Source organism: Pholcus phalangioides, unplaced genomic scaffold, assembly GCF_987345545.1.
Source record: "Pholcus phalangioides strain wild (caught in Gottingen) unplaced genomic scaffold, Ppha-v1.0 ptg000011l_1, whole genome shotgun sequence".
Classification (NCBI taxonomy): domain Eukaryota; kingdom Metazoa; phylum Arthropoda; class Arachnida; order Araneae; family Pholcidae; genus Pholcus; species Pholcus phalangioides.
The window spans coordinates 21,327,753-21,346,017 of record NW_028301604.1 but is presented as its reverse complement, the minus strand read 5'-3'; the positions used below and the strand labels follow the sequence as shown (position 1 = coordinate 21,346,017).

The window sequence follows — 18,265 nt, the reverse complement described above, 5'->3', positions numbered from 1 at the left end:
TTGCTGTGCGTATTGTCAAAGAGAGTAGACAGACTAGACTGTGGAAGAATCCAAAAAAAAAAGTTATATATATATATATATATATAACTTTTATATATATATATAACTTTTATATATATATATATAACTTTTATATATATATATATAACTTTTATATATATATATATATATTTTGTGAGGAGAGCACAGAAAAGAATTATCTGTAGTTGCTAAGACCCTATTTTGGCCAAAAATTGTTTTTGTAACCAAGTCATTTTTTTTCATGTTGCTTTGGCTCAAGTTAATCTTATAGGGTACTGAAATAGTGCTATGGAAAAAAAAATTTCTAGGGATTTTTTTAAAATTATATTATGATTATGTTGTCTAAGAGGGGTACCCTCCCCCATTCTACTTTTTCTAATTTTTTAAGTGGGAGCCCTGCAAATGAGAAAAGGTCACAGAAAACTCCCTGAAAAGTGAAAGAATTTTTCTTTTGGTATTTGATAGACTTCCTGGTGTTTCCCAAAGTGAGTGATGGAATGGTGGGGGGGGGGGAGCAATAAAAGCTACTCATTTAACATAGGGTCCTATGAATTTGCTTGAGTTGGGGGGGGGGGCAGTGAGAGAAAAAATTTCTGAAGAAGGTGGGCGATGGAACAAAAAGTTTGGGAAACTATGGTAGACCAGTGGTGTGCAAACTGGATCTCGCGATCCATGAAAACTTCCAAATAAGAAACTCATTTTTATTTAAAAATATGTCAGAACTAAAGAATGCCTTTATTCAGCTGAGCTAATTACCATGTATCATACAATGTAGTTTTATCAAATTCTACCTGTACACTTCCATCTTGCATAAATTACATCAAAATACAAAGTAAGCATTTGAATGATATTTAAAAAAACAATATCTTTGGAAGTCAATGTCGCCTAATTAAAATCGGAGCAAGCGTTCCAAAAAGAGCTTTTGGGACAGCACGTTTACTGGCAGAAAAAAAAATAGGTATGTCCCAGAAAACCGGGACACGTGGTCAGCGTATGTGGGAGTCGCGGGACATATGGTGAGCATATGTAGGGTAGGGGGTCGCGATAAATTTTTTGGGCAAAAGGGGGTCGCGCTTCAAAAACTTTGCGCGCCACTGATCTAGACCAGCGGTTCTCAGCTGGTGCTCCACTGAGCCTCAAGGGCTCCGCACCCACTCAAGAAAAATTTTTTAAAAAGTTTTATTTAAAAAAATATATATAAATATTTTTTAAATAATGAAAATAAATCAGTGACTTTGATGAATAAATAAAAAATATGCCCACGTGGCTGCTCCATGGAAATTATAGACCAGAAAGGGCGCCACGAGTCAAAAAAGGTTGAGAGCTGCTGATCTAGACCATCCACGATTGATTTTTTTTTCATTGGAGAACAGAATAGAATACCACTGAGTCCAAGGCATGGTACGTTTTTCAAATGACCCTGTTTGTCTTTCAAAGTGAATGGTGGTTTTATCTTCATTTTCATGAATTTGATCTTACTTGTAGAACTTAAAACCGTTGAAATAGTTTGCTATGAGCACTGCAGTTGTAAGGCAGATTTTATATTTCTGGATGACATTTTGCTTGTTATTGCTAGAGACAAGCACTGTGCTTTGTTTGGGCAGACAAGCATGGGGTACACCCAGATTGGTTTTTTTTCACAGAGCCACATAATCTGCCATTTAAAACATTTGTAGTGGCATATCGAGAACATCCAGTTTGCTTTGTAAGTTTTAGAAACTCTGGTGCCATGCAATAGCCAAATTTCACAAATTTCACTTTCTTGTAGTTCTGTACCTCTGGCATTTTTTCTACTAATCAAGGTAGTTGTATAAGAGTGTATCAGGGGCGTAGCCAGAAATTTCGTTCGGGGGGGGGGGACCAAAGTGACAGAACAATGGATTTGGCCATCTTTTTCCCTTTTTTCGGTCATTTTCTCACATTTCGGGGGGGGGGGGGGGCCAGACCCCCAAGTCCCCCCCCCGCTATGCCCTTGGAGTGTATATTATTGGTTTGTTATCCAGTGATGTAAAAAATGATTTGTTTAAAGTAACGCAGCGCTACACTATTGTAAAATAGTGGAAATTAAAATGTTTTATATTTCTGTCCTAATTTCTTACTGATTCACGAAACTATTAAAATGTCAAAAACTATTTCTTGGACGTCCTTGCAATTTCACTCATAATTTTAAACAGGACCGATGCATGTACTTAAGTTTCATTATTGTGGAAATATTCTTTCCATGTTTTTTTCCGTGAATACTCGTGGTGTCTCATAATTATGTCTTGCATTTTATACACAATATGTGTTGTACTACAAATAAAACCTTTGAAGATGAAAATCTGATGCATATGTAATTTTTTTAGCTTACTTGAGTACACAAATATCTGTATCTGTTTGTGTAACAGATTTAAACTACCTCAATTCTCTTTTGTTAGAGATGAACTGCTTTCTTCATCTATGAGATGTTAGCGAGATATTCTAAGTGTTCCCAAAGGAGAAAAACTATTTGAAAAAATTATAATTTTTTTGTTAAAGTATGCCCTGCAATTTACCTTTCAAAAAATAGTAGGTGATTATTAAGTAAAAATATAGCAAAGTATTTTTTCTGTTAGAAAATTGTTTTCTGTAAATAAATAAATTTATAAAAATATATACAGTTGATCCCGCTTATAGCATTTCCTCTTAGTACGACTTATTTTCATGGTTTTAACTCTAATTCTCATTAAGATTTCCTATTTAAAGCATTTCCTGCTCATGTTTTTTCTTGGTGTTTAAAAAACCTTATAAGTGAGCTCCACTGTATATATTTTGATTTTTTTTCAATCATTGTGTTGCTAAATTTCAAATTAATTGCACAATTAAAAATGCAAGAGCAGAAACATAATGACTACTTCTAAAACAAATATTATTCCCAAATTTATGTCTCGTGATAGTATACAAAATATAGTTTATATGAAATTAAAAATTTTGTCTCAATATAACAGTCTATTTTCATGAAAAAATTCATTGTATAGAAAATTTATAAATTGAAAGTTATGGAGAAATACTTTTAATGTATAGTAAATTGACATTAAATGTGAGCATTACAATATAAATGTTATTATGTAGGAAAATTTGTCAAAGTTGATTATTTAGAGAGACTCCCTTTTATCTAATGCTACTTACTATAGTAGAACCTCGAAAACTTCACATGTGGATAACTAGACTACCCACATAACTTGACATTTATTATTCTCATGGTTAGCATAATATTAAATTCAATGGGGAGAAACCTCTTTAACTGGATACAAGATAGCTAAGCCCTGCTTAACTCGACTATGATTTGCATTTTGTTATCACAACTAATTTTTCAAAATTGCCCGTGGATAGGCCAGTTAATTTTCATGAAATTTCTCTTGTATATTTCAACAATTCTTCAATTCCTTTTTTTTTGTCATTTGTTGATCAAAAATACTTCCTCATACCTTGGGGTAGGGTCATTTTGCACTTTTGTGAGCCTGGAAACTCAACCTGTGGACTATAAAAGTCACTGATAAGCGTGGATGATATCTCTAATTTTTGAGCAGGAGGTGGTTCAATAAGGTAAAAAATAATTTTTTTAGATTGAAACTTTTAAGTTAAAAAATATGAACGTTTTCCTAACTTTCGACAATCTCACTGCTCATTTGCAAATAACAGATATTTCGATAAACTTATGCATTTGTTTTCACCATAATTCAAGATTGTTCAGAAACTTTCCGTACAAAATTGCAGAGAATTTGCTTATGTTAATTTATAGATGATAGAATGGAATTGTTCAATTATTTATACATATACATACATATATCATAAATGATGTTTAAAAATTGGAGGTTGAGATCAAATGAAGCCTCACTAACTTGACATGCGCTTAAGTCAACATGTTCATTGATACGTTTAGAGTGTTAAGGTACCACAGTATGTATACAGCAATACCCTGACCTAAGCAAACACAGAGTTATACAGTTTACTATCAAAAATGCTCATAGGTTTATTACCTGTAGTGGTTATTAAGTAACAATTGAGTAAGAATTTTCAGTTGATCAGAATGCAATATGTAATAGAACTATGCTGACTTATAATAAGGCTGCAGTAGAAGCTGGTGAAATAGGAAACATTGCTGTGATTTTAGGGCCATATGTGTGTGGTATCTGTCGTTTTTGTAGACTGCTTACAGTTGCATACTTGAAAAATGATTTTTATACTTAAATCGTTTGACTTTACAGAATTTAAGAAATGCAGTCTTTTTTAAAGACCAAATGGCAGTTAAAAGCAAGTTATATTAATTATATTTTATGAAGCTAATGGTATCAAAACAACTTTTTTTTTCCATTTAGTATGTTGTGCATTTTTTATTACAATTTTTACCAAAAGAGAGCTGCTTCTCCCGAATTTTTGTTCTAACTAATATTTGTATGCAAAATTGCATCCCAGACTTATGCAGTTATTGTCTCTCCCACTGATATCATTTTAGGGTATTGCTGTATAGTATGTTACAACAGAAAGATTTATTATTTCCTTATGTTGATTTTATATATAATTTTATCACTCATATTACTGTGATGATAAATATACACTCTAATAATGTTCAGTGTATTTTTAAATATTGGTATTTATAGGCACTGAGAAAGAAGCTGTTTTGTTAGTTGATGACAATCTTGAGGAGACTACACTAAGCTGTGATCTGATGCTTATTTCTAATGCAAGTATGACTGTAGTATTGAATGGTCAAGGCACTTCATCTACATATAAAATTCATTATGTAATGTCAGATACAATGTTATCTGCCACAGACTCTGAAGTGTTTTATGGGGTAGGAAAAAGTATTCAATGGAAGACTTTAACCAGAGACCTTGTCACAGACTTAAATAAAGGTCTGCCTTCACTGCAGATGAGCCGTAAAATACAGAAACTGCGGAATCTTCGTGTTCGATCTATTATCTTTCATGGCTTTGGAAGAGTTGACAACATAAGCTTATCATCATCTTCTCATATGGCACATTTTTATGCTGCTGCAAACTGGCTGGTGAACCATCAAGATAAAAGAGGTGGATGGCCAAACATGGTTACCAGAAAATTGTCTAATGGAATGCTTGAGTTGTCACCGGGTTGGTATTCTGCCATGGCTCAAGGGCAAGCAATGTCAGTGCTAACACGTGCATTCAAAGTAACTAATGATTTAAATTATCTAGAAGCAGCTCTACGTGCTATTAAGCTCTTTAGCATTCGTTCTGAAAACCATGGAATTCTAACTACATTCTTAGGCAAATATGTGTGGTATGAAGAATATCCTACTGTACCTAGTTCTTTTGTGCTCAATGGTTTCATATATTCTTTATTTGGATTGTATGATGTGAGGCAAAGCTGTACACATGAAGATTGTCATTTGGCTGGACAACTTTTTGAAGAAGGTCTAATCTCATTAACAAAAATGTTGCCTTTGTTTGATACGGGTTCAGGTTCAGTATATGATCTTCGTCATTTCTCTCTTGGTATTGCGCCAAATTTGGCACGATGGGATTATCATAGCACACATATCAATCAACTTCTTTTTCTTAGTACAATTCATGAGAATCCTATTTTGAAATCATTTTCAACCAGATGGACATCTTATATGAAAGGGAGACGTGCACAACATAATTGACACAAACCTTTAAAAATATTTCGGAATAATATAAAATATATTTTTCGTTTAAAATTATTCTGAGCCATGCAAAAATTTTTAATCCGGTTTTTTGTATATGCAGTATATATATAAATAGGTTTACCAATAATTATGAGTACAAAACAAACTGAGTTTTGAAATCTTTGAAAATTCAGTCCATAAAATTTGGTTTTACCCATTATCCGTCTGGGCATGGAAGCAAAACACTTTGTTCGTGTATGGTACTGAGAAGGTATTTCCTGGGGTTTTTCAAAACAGTTTATAATTCACAAAAAATTAGTTAGATTTGTTTACACATATCACACTATAGGAAATTTGTCTTCCAAATACATATTTCAAGAGGTATAATGTTTTCACAAATCAGATTGTTTCATTTTATTTATAGAAAAATATATATGTTGAAACTAAATAGTAAAATGGAAAGTACATTCAGAATAGTTCAATCTATTCAAAATCCCTCTTGGCAATAAAAAACATTTTTACTATTATTTTATACATTCATCCACTATTAAATGATTATTCTTTTATAGCAATGATATCAAACTCACGGTACAGAAAATATTCTGATACATTTTGGTTCCTTTAACTTAACTATCAATGAAGCATGCATGATTTTTGAATGTTTTCAATAATAATATATATATACATACACACAACGTTGAGGTTTCAAAAACAAATCACTTTGCTCCATCAAAAAATGTGTTTTTTAGAAAATTCCTGATAAAAAAATAATAGTGATTATTCCCAAAGTTTCTGAACCCAGGAGTTCTGTTCTTTTTCTTGTAAGGTTTTGAGCAAAGAAAAAAAAGTTTTTATCTTTACCTCACTAGTTTGAAGTACTCTTTTTTTTTTTTTTTTTTCCTTTCAACTTTATTTTTCTGGTATTTTAAAAATTCTTTTCTTGACGAATTTGGATGGTTTGGAGGCACAAAATTCATTTTTGTGTGTTTTCACAGCATCACATCAATTAGTGATTTTCCACATAAAGACTTTTAATCAGAACAAAACAAATGAAGGTCAGATGATACAATGTCTGTTTGGTTTGGTAGATTTGATGAAACATCCCAGCCCACCCTTGTTGTTTTTGGTAATTTTTCTCTCAGTAGTTTCACTTTTAACAAGACAAGTTTTATGAATTGTACTTTCGGGAATGCTTAGAATCTTTTTTGAGCTAAATTTTGAGTAATAAACTTTTTTGTTTCTTAGATTACCACCTGTATAATATTGTAATATGCTGCAACATGTCATCTACTTTAATCCTCACCTTCTAGACCAGTTTTTCTCAAAGTGGGCAGCACTGGTCAACAATGGAATGGTCCAAGGGGGTGGTAGAAGCTATAGGATTAGTATAGGATCCTATGGGTTAGCTTGAGTTTAGGGGGGTCATGAGAAAAATAATTGGAAGAAAAAGAGGGTGATGGAACAAACAATTAGGTAAACTACGTTCTCTAGACTGAAATGATCATATTCATAACTTTGCAAAAGCATTTTGGTTAAAAATTTTGTTTCAAAGAAGTTTGTTATAGTGTATTTTGAGATTCTACTGTATTTTGTATGCCCCTATAAAATTGTAACAGCAATTTTAATGTCTCTGCAGGAAATGTGCTCTCTAAAAATGCAAATATTTTCTAATTTTCTGTTTCTTATAATCCTCTGTCAGCTTTTATCTACCAGGCACACAAACTAATTTTATGTTGCATTTTTTTATATTGTGCCTGAAGGAGAGTAAATATACCTGTAGCTGACATTTAAAAATTCCCCTCATTTAACTAATTTCTGAACTAATTGGACTTATACATCTCAAAAACCTCATATATGTTGGTAGGGGGAAAAATTATACAATTACAATATCAGTGCTTTTTGACAAGCATTGCTGCAGTTTAATTGAGCTCAATAAAAAATAATTTGCATACATACACATAAAAAAAGCAATGTGAATATTCAAGAGTGAAATCATCTTTTTGCAAAATTTGGTTTTATTCAGATTTTAGTGGATTTAACAAAGCTGTGGTGTGTGAAAGCTACAGCATTGTAACAAAACTTGCATGTTAGCCTGTCATAGAGTCTGGTCTTAGTCTTTGACTAACAGTTTTTAAGAAACACCATAAGTTGCTGTAGGTTTTCATTTCATACTCATATTCAAACTTGGCTTACAAAACTATGAAATTAAGTGCAGTTTAATGATTAACAACTGTTTTGTTTGGTCTGATCAAATATAACTGTGAGAAAAGCTGCTGAATGTCTATTATAGCTTAACCTCTAGCATATCAGCGATTTACTAAAATATAGAATGCATTTTTTAGAAAAAAAAGGAAGGGAGCTTACACAACAAACACATTATAGTATGCATACAGCCAGCTGCACAGAATCCTGATTTTTTGAAAAGGGAGGGATTTATATATTTTTAAATCATGTGAGTAATCGTATATGTAATGTATGTTACATATATTCTATACTCTTTTTGTTTTATGGCCATTCAAGGGCAATCACCACCTTCAGCTGAAGAGTCGCAGAATTGATGCTACTATTCACTGGTGTAAGAAATTAAGAGAATTTGCAGACTTGGTCTATTATCTCTAGAACTACTGTACCGATTTTAATGAAATTTGATATGTACATACATGGATACAATACAAAACAAATAACCATGCAATAATTGTGTGTAATACACACGCATGATCGTGCGTAACACTCATTGGAGTCGGAAGGTATGAAACAGCGGTTGCAGAATAAACAAAAAAATAGGTTAATAGATGGGTTAATAGGGGGTATGGTCCCCTCTTACAGATATACAGGTCTTGCAGCGTGATTTCATACTTGAAATAAGGCAGTTTATCATTTCCTGTGGCAATTGGTCCCACTCGTTCAGCAACACTGTTTTCATTCCCTGGATGGTTCCCAGAGGGGGGTTGCGAGTTGCAATTGCCCTCCCCAGAGCGTCCCAGACATGCTCTATAGGGTTAAGGTCTGGAGATCTGGCTGGCTAATCCATCCGGCGAATATCCTCACTCTCTAGAAAATCATCGAGCAGAAGAGCTCTATGTGACCTCGCGTTATCGTCCATTAAAATTGAACTCAGGGCCAACTGCATCCCTGAAAAGGCAAACATGGGCTCCAAGACCTCATCCCTATACCTCACACCAGTCACAGTGCCTCTTTCAAAGACATGGAGAGGTGTGCGGCCATCCAACATGATGCCTGTCCAGACCATTAAACCTCCTCTGCCATAATGGTCGATTTCGCGGACATTGGAGGATAGGTAGCGGGTCCCTGGTTCCTGGTTCTCTCCATATGAATGTACAGCGAGAATCGGTGCTTAGGCTGAACCGGGACTCATCAGTGAAGAGAACGGTCGCCCATTGATCCATACTCCAATCTCTATGCTCTCTGCACCATGATAAGCGGATTCTCCTGTCCGTAGAAGTGAGCGGGACGCAAACAGCAGGTCTTCTTGCAAACAACCCTCTCTCATGAAGTCTTTTGGAGACAGTCACCCTTGATACACGGGTTCCTGTGGCTGCATACAAGTCATGAGAGAGCTGAGAAGCTGTAGCACTCCTGTTACGCCTCGCTATAATCGACAAATGGCGATCTTCTCTGGCCGTCGTGGCTCTTGGACAACCTTGCCCAGGCTTTCTCTGGATGGATCCGGTATCCTGGAACTGTTTCCATAAGTTACACGCGACACTGGGCGTTAAATTGAACTCTCTACAAATTTGGACTTGAGATTGGCCTGCTTCTAGCCTCTCCACAATTCGCCACCTCATTCCATTATCTAAATGTTTGTGGTTACTCATTTTTACTGTTACAATTTGAAATTAACCATTTGCTGCAAAATAACACCAAGAAATTCGCTGAGGTGTGCTAGCGACCGAAATGCGTCTTAACTTACGTGCGCTTATAAAGCCTGTTTCTCTACTGGCTCCGCCTACACACACGTGTACGCTTACGTATTTGACGTACAAGATTTGCATTTTTGTCTAGAAGCATTGGTTTTACATTCAGTTCAGTTCTTTTCATGAAATTCGATAAAATATGCAAATTCTCTTAATTTATTTCACCAGTGTATAATGAAAGCTGGATCAGTGGTGGGAAAAGGGGGATGATGTATATACACTGCTCAAAACAAGTAGGGGAGCAAGCAAAAAAGTGAAGAAAACCGTGCGAGACAGCCACGTATTGGCATACAATGGATAGTACACGCGTATCAATGCGCAATACAGAAAAAAGACGTAAAAAAAATTGGAATTAAGCTTTAATTCTTTGAAAATATGGAAAAAACATGAAAAGATGATTTAGGGCAACAATTTGGTTACATGTAAACGATAAAAAAAAGTACTGTTTAGACATGATGCATGAGTTTTAATAGGGCATGTGGTCTCCTCGAACAGCTAAGACTGCTGCACACCTGTTTGCCATGGATGCGATGAGGTTATCGATCAGACTTTGGGGAATACTGTTCCACTCCTCAAGAAGTGCAATCTGCAAGTATCGGACAGTAACAGGCGGCCTTGGTCGCGCAGCAATACGTCGTCCAGGAGAGGGATTCAGGTCAGGAGAGCACGCTGGCCATTCCATATGCTGTATTGTTTCAGCTTCAAGCATGTTTTCCACCAGACGAGCTCTATGCGGTCGGGCATTATCATCCTGGAAAACAAAGGAATCTCCAATGGCTCAAGCATAAGGGATGACACGAGGTCGCAGTATCTCATCTGCATACCTTCGGGCCGTCAAAGTGCCATTCCGAATGATATGCAGGTCCGTACGTCTGCCTATGCTGATTCCACCCCATACCATCCAACCAGCTCGTCTGTATTGTGACCTTTCATGAACGAATGCGGGGTTATTTTGAGTGCCCCTGTCCCTCCATACCAGAACACGTCGGGTGTCACACTCCAGACTGAATCGGGACTCGTCTGTAAACAGCACTTGGCTCCAATCATGTTGCTCCCAATCTCGATGTTCAGCAGCCCATCTTCTTCGGGCCGCACGGTGGCGTGGGGTCAACGGAATGCAGACCATTGGCCTACGTGCGTAGAGCCCTCCCTCATGAAGCCGATTACGTACTGTTTGGCTGGACACCCTTCGTCCTGTTGCCAAGAGCAACCGTCTTTGCAGCTGCGTAGCATTCTCTGTTCTGTTTTGACGGGCTGTTAACCGTATATACCGGTCATCAGTTGCTGTAGTGGCGTGTGGCCGACCTTGCCCTGGTCGACGTCTAACATTTCCTGTTTCTTGGAATCGATTCCACAGCCTTGCAACAACACTTCTGGCGACTCCAACAGCGTCCGCGACACTACGTTGTGTTTGCCCGGATTCCAGTCTGCCTATAACACGCCATGCCATGGATTCCAGTAAATCACGTTGTTGAGACATCCTCAAGTCACCTTGTGTCAAAAAAAAATACTGTGCAATAGAATTTCACAGTTACGGCAGTAAAACAGACGTTTCTGCAACATCCCGATTTCTGCCCTTATCTCCTTTTTCTGGTTTTGACGTCATGAACTTTGATTTGCATATGAAGTTTTCTTCTTCCGTTTCCTGCTAGGCTTTAAATTATGGATGATTCATTTTATGTTACTTATCGATATACATATCAAGTATACAAGTATATCTTTGCGTAATTTTGTTAAAACCATGTGCTCCCCTAGTTGTTTTGAGCAGTGTACATACTATGGGCTATTACTGAGACGAAAAAATTACACATTTATAGTGATGAATTTTATTTCAAACTTTATTATAAGCTTAGATTACATAGGAAATTTGAAAAATGTCTGGTATTTTTTTGCAGACAATAATTTTTAGTTTATATATGTTTTTGTTTTGTCTTTCGATCACTTTGAACAAAATTTTGACATCTTTTATGCAGTGTAATTTCTGACGCATGCATTAAAACACTCATCCCTTTTTCCATGAGCACTCAAATAAGAAGTTTGGTAAAAATGAGGAAATGTTTTGAATTCTGAAAGAGTTTTCTTTGCGCCCCTTTTTGCTATAAAATAGGTTAAAGCAACAGAATTTGACCATTTCCAAACTCTGGGTTCAAGGTTGATGGATGCTAATTAAAAGAAGACAACAAATTATCATTTGTCAAATAAACATTGGTATAAAATGCTTTTTCCGCCTTGTGTCTAGATTTTGGCCCTATCTCCTTTTTACACAACATTTTGGAAAATGGAAGGAAACATTTATATATTGACATGCAACATGGTTATCTTGCCATAGTCTAGAACAGGGGCTTCCAACGTAAAAGCTTTTGTAGAACCCTTGATGGGTATGAGGCTATTCCACGGAACCTTTGATGACAGTGTTTCTCAAAGTGTGCGTCGTGGCTCCTAAGGACATTGGGCTTTGTCAGGGCATCACGGCGGGCTGGGGATATTGATTTGTGTGCCTATTTATGCTTTGAATTGGCTCTTTTATATGGGAAAATATCTATCGAGATATTCTGATAAGCCACTTCCCTCCCCTAGTTGCACCTGGGGCACAATCAGTTCAATGAGCTTTCTTTTTGTAGGGGTTTTATGCATGGCCATCTCAGCATTATGGGTGACCCATGACGGGTTCCCTGGGCAAAGTGATGTTCTGTGGCCACATACCGTATATACTCATGTATAAGCAGACTTGTATGTAAGTCAACCCCCCCCCCCACTTCAGGACCACCAAAACTGCAATAAATTGAAAACCTGTGTATAAGCTGACCCCAAAAAATCCATGCATTTCAGAGAAAACAAATCTTATATTTTCCATGCAAAATGAATAGCTTATGGCAGCGGTTCTCAACCGGTGCTCCGCGGCGACTCGAGGAAAATGAAATGAATCTGTAAATTTGATAGATAAGTGAATAAGAGAGGCCTACAAGGTTCTGCCATAAAAATTATGTACAAAAAAGGGCTCCTCGAGTCAAACAGGGCTCCGCCATAGAAATTATATACTGAAAAGGGCTCTGTGAGTCAAAAAAGGTTGAGAACCGCTGGCTTATGGAAATTTACAATAGAAAATGATTCATACTTTTTAATCTATTCCTTCGGAGTCTCCAAGCTCATTGTAATCCATCAGATGATCATAGGGTGCTGCATCTTCGTTTTTATCTTCATCTGGGCTGTCATCGCCATTGTCACTTTCAAAGAGGATATCATTGTCAGTTCCATCCATCACATTGCTGATGCAACACTTTTTGAAGGATTGGATGATAATTTCAGTGGAAACAGAATTCCACGCCTCATGTACCCATTGGCACACTAGGCCAATATCAGGTTTCTTCAAAGTACCACTTTTTGTAGTTCATCATCGGAACTCATCCATTCTATCCACAAATTCCTCAAATAGTCTTTGAAAGGCTTGTTGATGCTCACATCTAAAGATTATACAATCGAGGTTAGCCCACCTGGTAGGAAAGCCAATGATGTTTTGGACTTCTTTGCCTCGGTTTGACATTATTGGTTCTGTGGGGTTTAAACATATCCCATACCAATAATGTTGGTTTCTCGAATACTGCTCCGGGCCTTTTGTTCCATATTTCCTGGATCCATTGTTGAATGCCCTTTTCCTGGGCTTTCACAATCATTCTTGGTGGGAACTTCGTGTTTGAAGGAATTTTCTTCCTTTTGAAAATCACAACTGGAGGAAATTTCTTTCCATCGGCCATTCATGACAGCACAACCATAAATCATATTTTTTAGTGCCCAGTTGTTCTAACAAAGATGGGGTTTTTTTTTCAGAGTTCATCAACAGGTCTATTTCTTGGAACATCAAAAGTAACTGGGGTTTCGTCCATATTACCGATTTGTGATCCATGTCTTTTTCACAGTTCAATTATGAACTTCTGGAAAGATTCGATTCTTCTGGGAATTTTTGTGAGATCTTTGTTCACTGGCATAAGCACAGGGCAAAACGGTTCATGAACCGAGTGCACTAACCTGGGGGATGTATAGAACATTTCTGGTTTTGCGTTTTTGAATTTAACACTCTCGGCTAGTTTTGATGCTTTCAGACGAATGGCTGTCCTTGTCATGATTATACCTTTCAGTCTGAGGTGTAGCACCCATTCATTCAGTTCCTTCGATCAGATCAAGTTCAGGGACCATCGATACTTTTCCTGGAAGAGCCTTTTTTGTCTTCTGCATTGCTAAAATTTTCTTTTTCGTTTCCCACCACTTTCTCTCACTTGTTTCTCATTGGCGTTATATGTTTGAGCTGCAGCACAGTTTTTTTTTTTTTTCGAATTTGATCACTTTCTGTTTGAAAGACGCATCACATATGCAAATTTTTTTACTTTCTCCATTTTTGATTGTTGATACCCTCTGATACAACTATAGATCAATGGTTTTTCTGTGGGTGATCACGACTTGTACTGCTCTGGGAAAAAAATGACCACTTGGATTTAACCTGGAAAGTACTAACACAACCGCCATCTAGAGCTACAAAAATCACTCTGATTTGCAATGCCATCTATTGCTACTAATCAGTAGCGCATCTATAGTTACAAAAATGACTTGATTGCAGGGGTCAATTTTTTCTCATCAAAAACTAACCCGAGTATAAGCCAACCCCCTCCCCCCCCCCCACTTGAGAAACAAATTTTTCCACAAAAAAACTTGACTTATACATGAGTATATATGGTACTTAGCTGGAATTTTCACAGCTTACATATTTACATCTACTTACACTCAAATCTACTCAAGGTCGGGAGAAAAAACTACTGCAATTACCGTTTTCACTGTTGTTTGGTCATCCAAATTAGTCAAAATATGTACTACTTTTTCATCAAAATGCAAAATAAAGAACAGCATCTGTAACAAGTATTTTATATTTTTCCATAAGGTCTCCGGGTTCCAAAATTTTTTTGGGATCCATAGTGTTTGATTTTGCGGAACCCCAAAAAACTTTTGCGAAACCCTGGGGTTCCACGGAACACCAGTTGGAAATCTATGGTCTGGAAAACCAATAAGAAATGAATAGGCATAGATTCGCATATATTCATGTTTTTCATTAACTTTACATGTTTAGTCTTGCATTCATTCAAACTTTAAAATGATGTGTTGTAGTGTGTGTTATTAAGATTTTATTTAAAAACTTTTATGAAAAACAGCCCATATAGAGACAAATTTTAAATTTTTCATTTGTTGTATCAACATGTAGCTATTTGTCATATGAAGAAATTCTTGCAAAACTGTTTATCAAAACTATTACAGTTTTCATGCCAGATGCTATCTATTTGTCCTGCAAGAAATACAGGAAGGATAAGGTCACAAAGTTTGGTAGCCTCATTTCAATAGGCATCCTAGTTTTATGCAGCCTAATGTTAACATTTAGCATGGCTATAAAAACCAGTATCTTATGACAGTGTTTGCTAAAAAAAAAAAGATGAACAGGAAAACCTGTAGTTTTTCTGATGGTGATTGTATGATAGTTTCATAAATTAACAGAAAATATTCAGCTACAATAATAATTTTTTTAATAATTTAATTTTTAATTTTTCCCAAGAAATTCATGTGATCTGTCCAGGAAATTTGGTAGTGTTAGCCAGTTGGGTGGTTATGACAGCATATGCTGTTGTGCTAATTTTTAATCTAATTATTTCAATTTTTGAAAACTAATTAGTAATTATTGCAATTATAATTTTTTTTGTTGATTTTAAAAAACAGTTAAGAACATAAAGTCAGTTTAAATGTATTCATGAAAAATTCATTTTATTAGCTCCAAACTTTTAAAAAAGGGAAACAGTAGAAATTAATTGAACAGCTGACATCCATGCACAAACCGAGACTCAATCCCAGACTTGTACGGCTAAAGACTAGCACGCTAACCACTCGACTGTTGGGCAGCAACCTCACAAATTTTAAACCCTCTTGCATTTATTATGTCATCATACTTATTTTAATAAAATACAGTACTTTATTCTGGACTGAATGCGAAATCTGAGTATGCTAATTTGATTAAGTACCTTATATATATACCTAATACTCTGAGTCTAATCATGCTATTTTCTATGCAACACATGCAGAACATCAATTGAATATGATACTATTTGAACTTCTTTAATTTACCTTGTGACATATTTTACTATTATTAGTGGGTTTAAATTCTTTTAAATTGTGTTATACTTGATGTGGTTAACTCACAAGTTGTTTTCAATTTCATATGTACAGGGTTCAAAGCAATATATTAGGATCTTTCATTTTGTAAATAAAATGCACAATATGTATATATATATATATATATTATAAATAAGTGTGTAAAATATCAATTTAGTGTATCCTTCCGTGTCTTAGTAAGCATATTTGTTTCATTTTATTTTTTTGTGTCAACCTGAAAACTGACAGCCATGGTAAAGATAAGCTTTGTAAAAATCAATGTAAATGCTGATTTGGTAGTCAAGTTTTATGTTTGAGAAAGCCTGCTCAAGAAATAAAGTTGTTGAATTGTATACTAAACTTCTTTTTCTCTCTCTTATCTACAATATCATTTAACACTTCACAACTAGTTATCATGTCAGTGAAGTTTGAGTCATGAAATGAATTAAATTTACTGAGTGTAGTACTTTCATAGCTGCCAAGTCTCCCGAATTTTAGCTTCATCTCCCGACCTCCCGAAAAGTTCTTAAATCTCCCGAATTTTTACGAAAATCACAAAAAATCCCTAATTGTTTCTAAAAATTCCCTACTTCATTTAAAAAAAATTCCTTCTTCTGAAAACAATCCCTAAGGAATTTCTTATGGGGCAAAAAGTTGCCTCTGTTTTTTTCCCCTTTCAAAATGATGTCATACGTTGTAAATGGAGGAATATTGGGAAATTCTTTTTTTAAGGAAGTTTTACTAACCATCATAGTAACAAGAAAAGTTGTTTGTCTTATTGTGCAGGGAAATACCTTAGCAGCCAATAGTCCTGGATAATAATTGAAGATTATAGTGATGCCATGTGATTACATGTGGTCAAAACTTCCTTTTTTGTTGAAGTTATGTAGGCCTACGTGCGATAAAACATGAATACTGATGAGCAAAAAAATATATAATCAATTTTAAAGATACTTATTCCGATTATTTCCTTTCATCAAACGTTCCAGAAAAAGGCTGACTTTTTCTTTTTGTACAAGTTGTGTTAAGGACATAAACATCTGTCATGGTGGAAAGACTGACATCATCACCCATGTGAAATCAAAAAAACATCTAGTAAGTGTAACAAAAAGTTGTGTTCCTCAAAAATTGACGTTTTTTTCCCTTCACGTTCCAATGATTTTGGGGTCATTCGCGCAGAATGTTTGTTCACATCGTTTCAGATTAAACACAATATTTTTTTCAGATCATTGTTTTGGCCTCTAATTTCACTTGTTTTTTGTGTAGGGATTTTATTCCCTACGCTTTAACTTTTGTGTGTGTAAAATCTCTTTTTATTTATTAGGGAATGATTTCACTATAAAATACGAGTCCGCATGAAAATCTCCCTAGTTTTCATTTTCAAAAGTTGGCAGCTATATACTTTCAATGACTTTTTTCGCATCAGTTTTTGATAGAGAATGTGAGATCCACTTTTATGAAGATGCACAGATTTACAGGAGTAGTGTTGCTGAAGGTATTGTCCCGGGGGGTTGGGAGCTTGCTAATGTGGTTCAGATATTTAAAAAAGGCAGTGGAGAAGGCATATCCAATTATCGTCCAGAGAGTTTGATGAGCTCCCTCTTGAGAATTTTGGAAATCATCAAAAGGCAATTGGTGAATTGGATGGATGAGAATAATGTTTTATCAAAAATCAGCACGGGTTCAGGAACGGCAAGTTATGTGTAACCTTCCTCCTTTGTTTATAATTGCATGACTAAGGCTATGGGGACAAGGGTGAAAACGATCTTGATTTCCAAAAGGCATTTGATCGGGTGCACCATGATAAAATCTTCAAGCATTTAAATTAGATTAGGTGCTTGTTGAAGTACATAGAATCGTGTGGTTGTGAGATAGGTGACAATGGACTGAGGCTGCTTAAACAAGGGGTGCGGTAGGTTGTAAGGGCGGCAGCGAAGAACTTTTGTTCAAAAGTTTTAAAAATTTCACACAGTAAAAATTCACATCACACTGTTGAGCTATACCTCAACAACGGAGGTGTTGAGAAAACTTGAGAGAATAGACAAGGCCTGGGACCATGATACACGGAAGTAATTTAACAGGGGGTGGTTTGAGACGAAATCTCTACCTGTGCAAGATAATATGTGATTCCAACTGGCTCGTAGCCAGAAATTTTGTTCGGAGGGAAGTCATCTTTTTTCTGGTCATTTTCTCACATTTTGGGGGGGGGGAGGACTAGGCCCTTAGGTTCCCCCTCTCGCTATTGCCTTGGATTCCAAAATCATAATGTGCTATCTCAGAATCATAATAAGTAAAACCTTGATAAGTCGTCACCTCATGTTATCGAAGAATTATGGCGGCTTAAGCGGAGTGATGACTTAAGCAAAGTGCCGTCAGTTTCAATGTGTAAATATTGTGAAAACTATATAAATTTAAAGTAATATAACATTTATTTTGAAATATGAATTAAAATTACAATATTAATAAAATTTATAGATTGCAAAAGAAAAAATGGAAATTTTTA

General features: G+C 35.7%; 1 protein-coding gene across 1 annotated transcript in view; it reads left to right on the top strand.

Moving 5' to 3' along the window:
• The window catches only part of Hsepi (D-glucuronyl C5-epimerase), a 41,291-nt gene extending 24,986 nt beyond the window's left edge, over positions 1-16,305 (top strand). The window contains exon 5 of the mRNA XM_089239269.1: positions 4,641-16,305. Within this exon, the coding sequence (XP_089095395.1) occupies positions 4,641-5,665 (1,025 nt within the window). The 3' untranslated portion in view covers positions 5,666-16,305. The remainder of the gene's footprint in view (positions 1-4,640) is intronic.
• Positions 16,306-18,265: the final 1,960 nt, after the last annotated feature.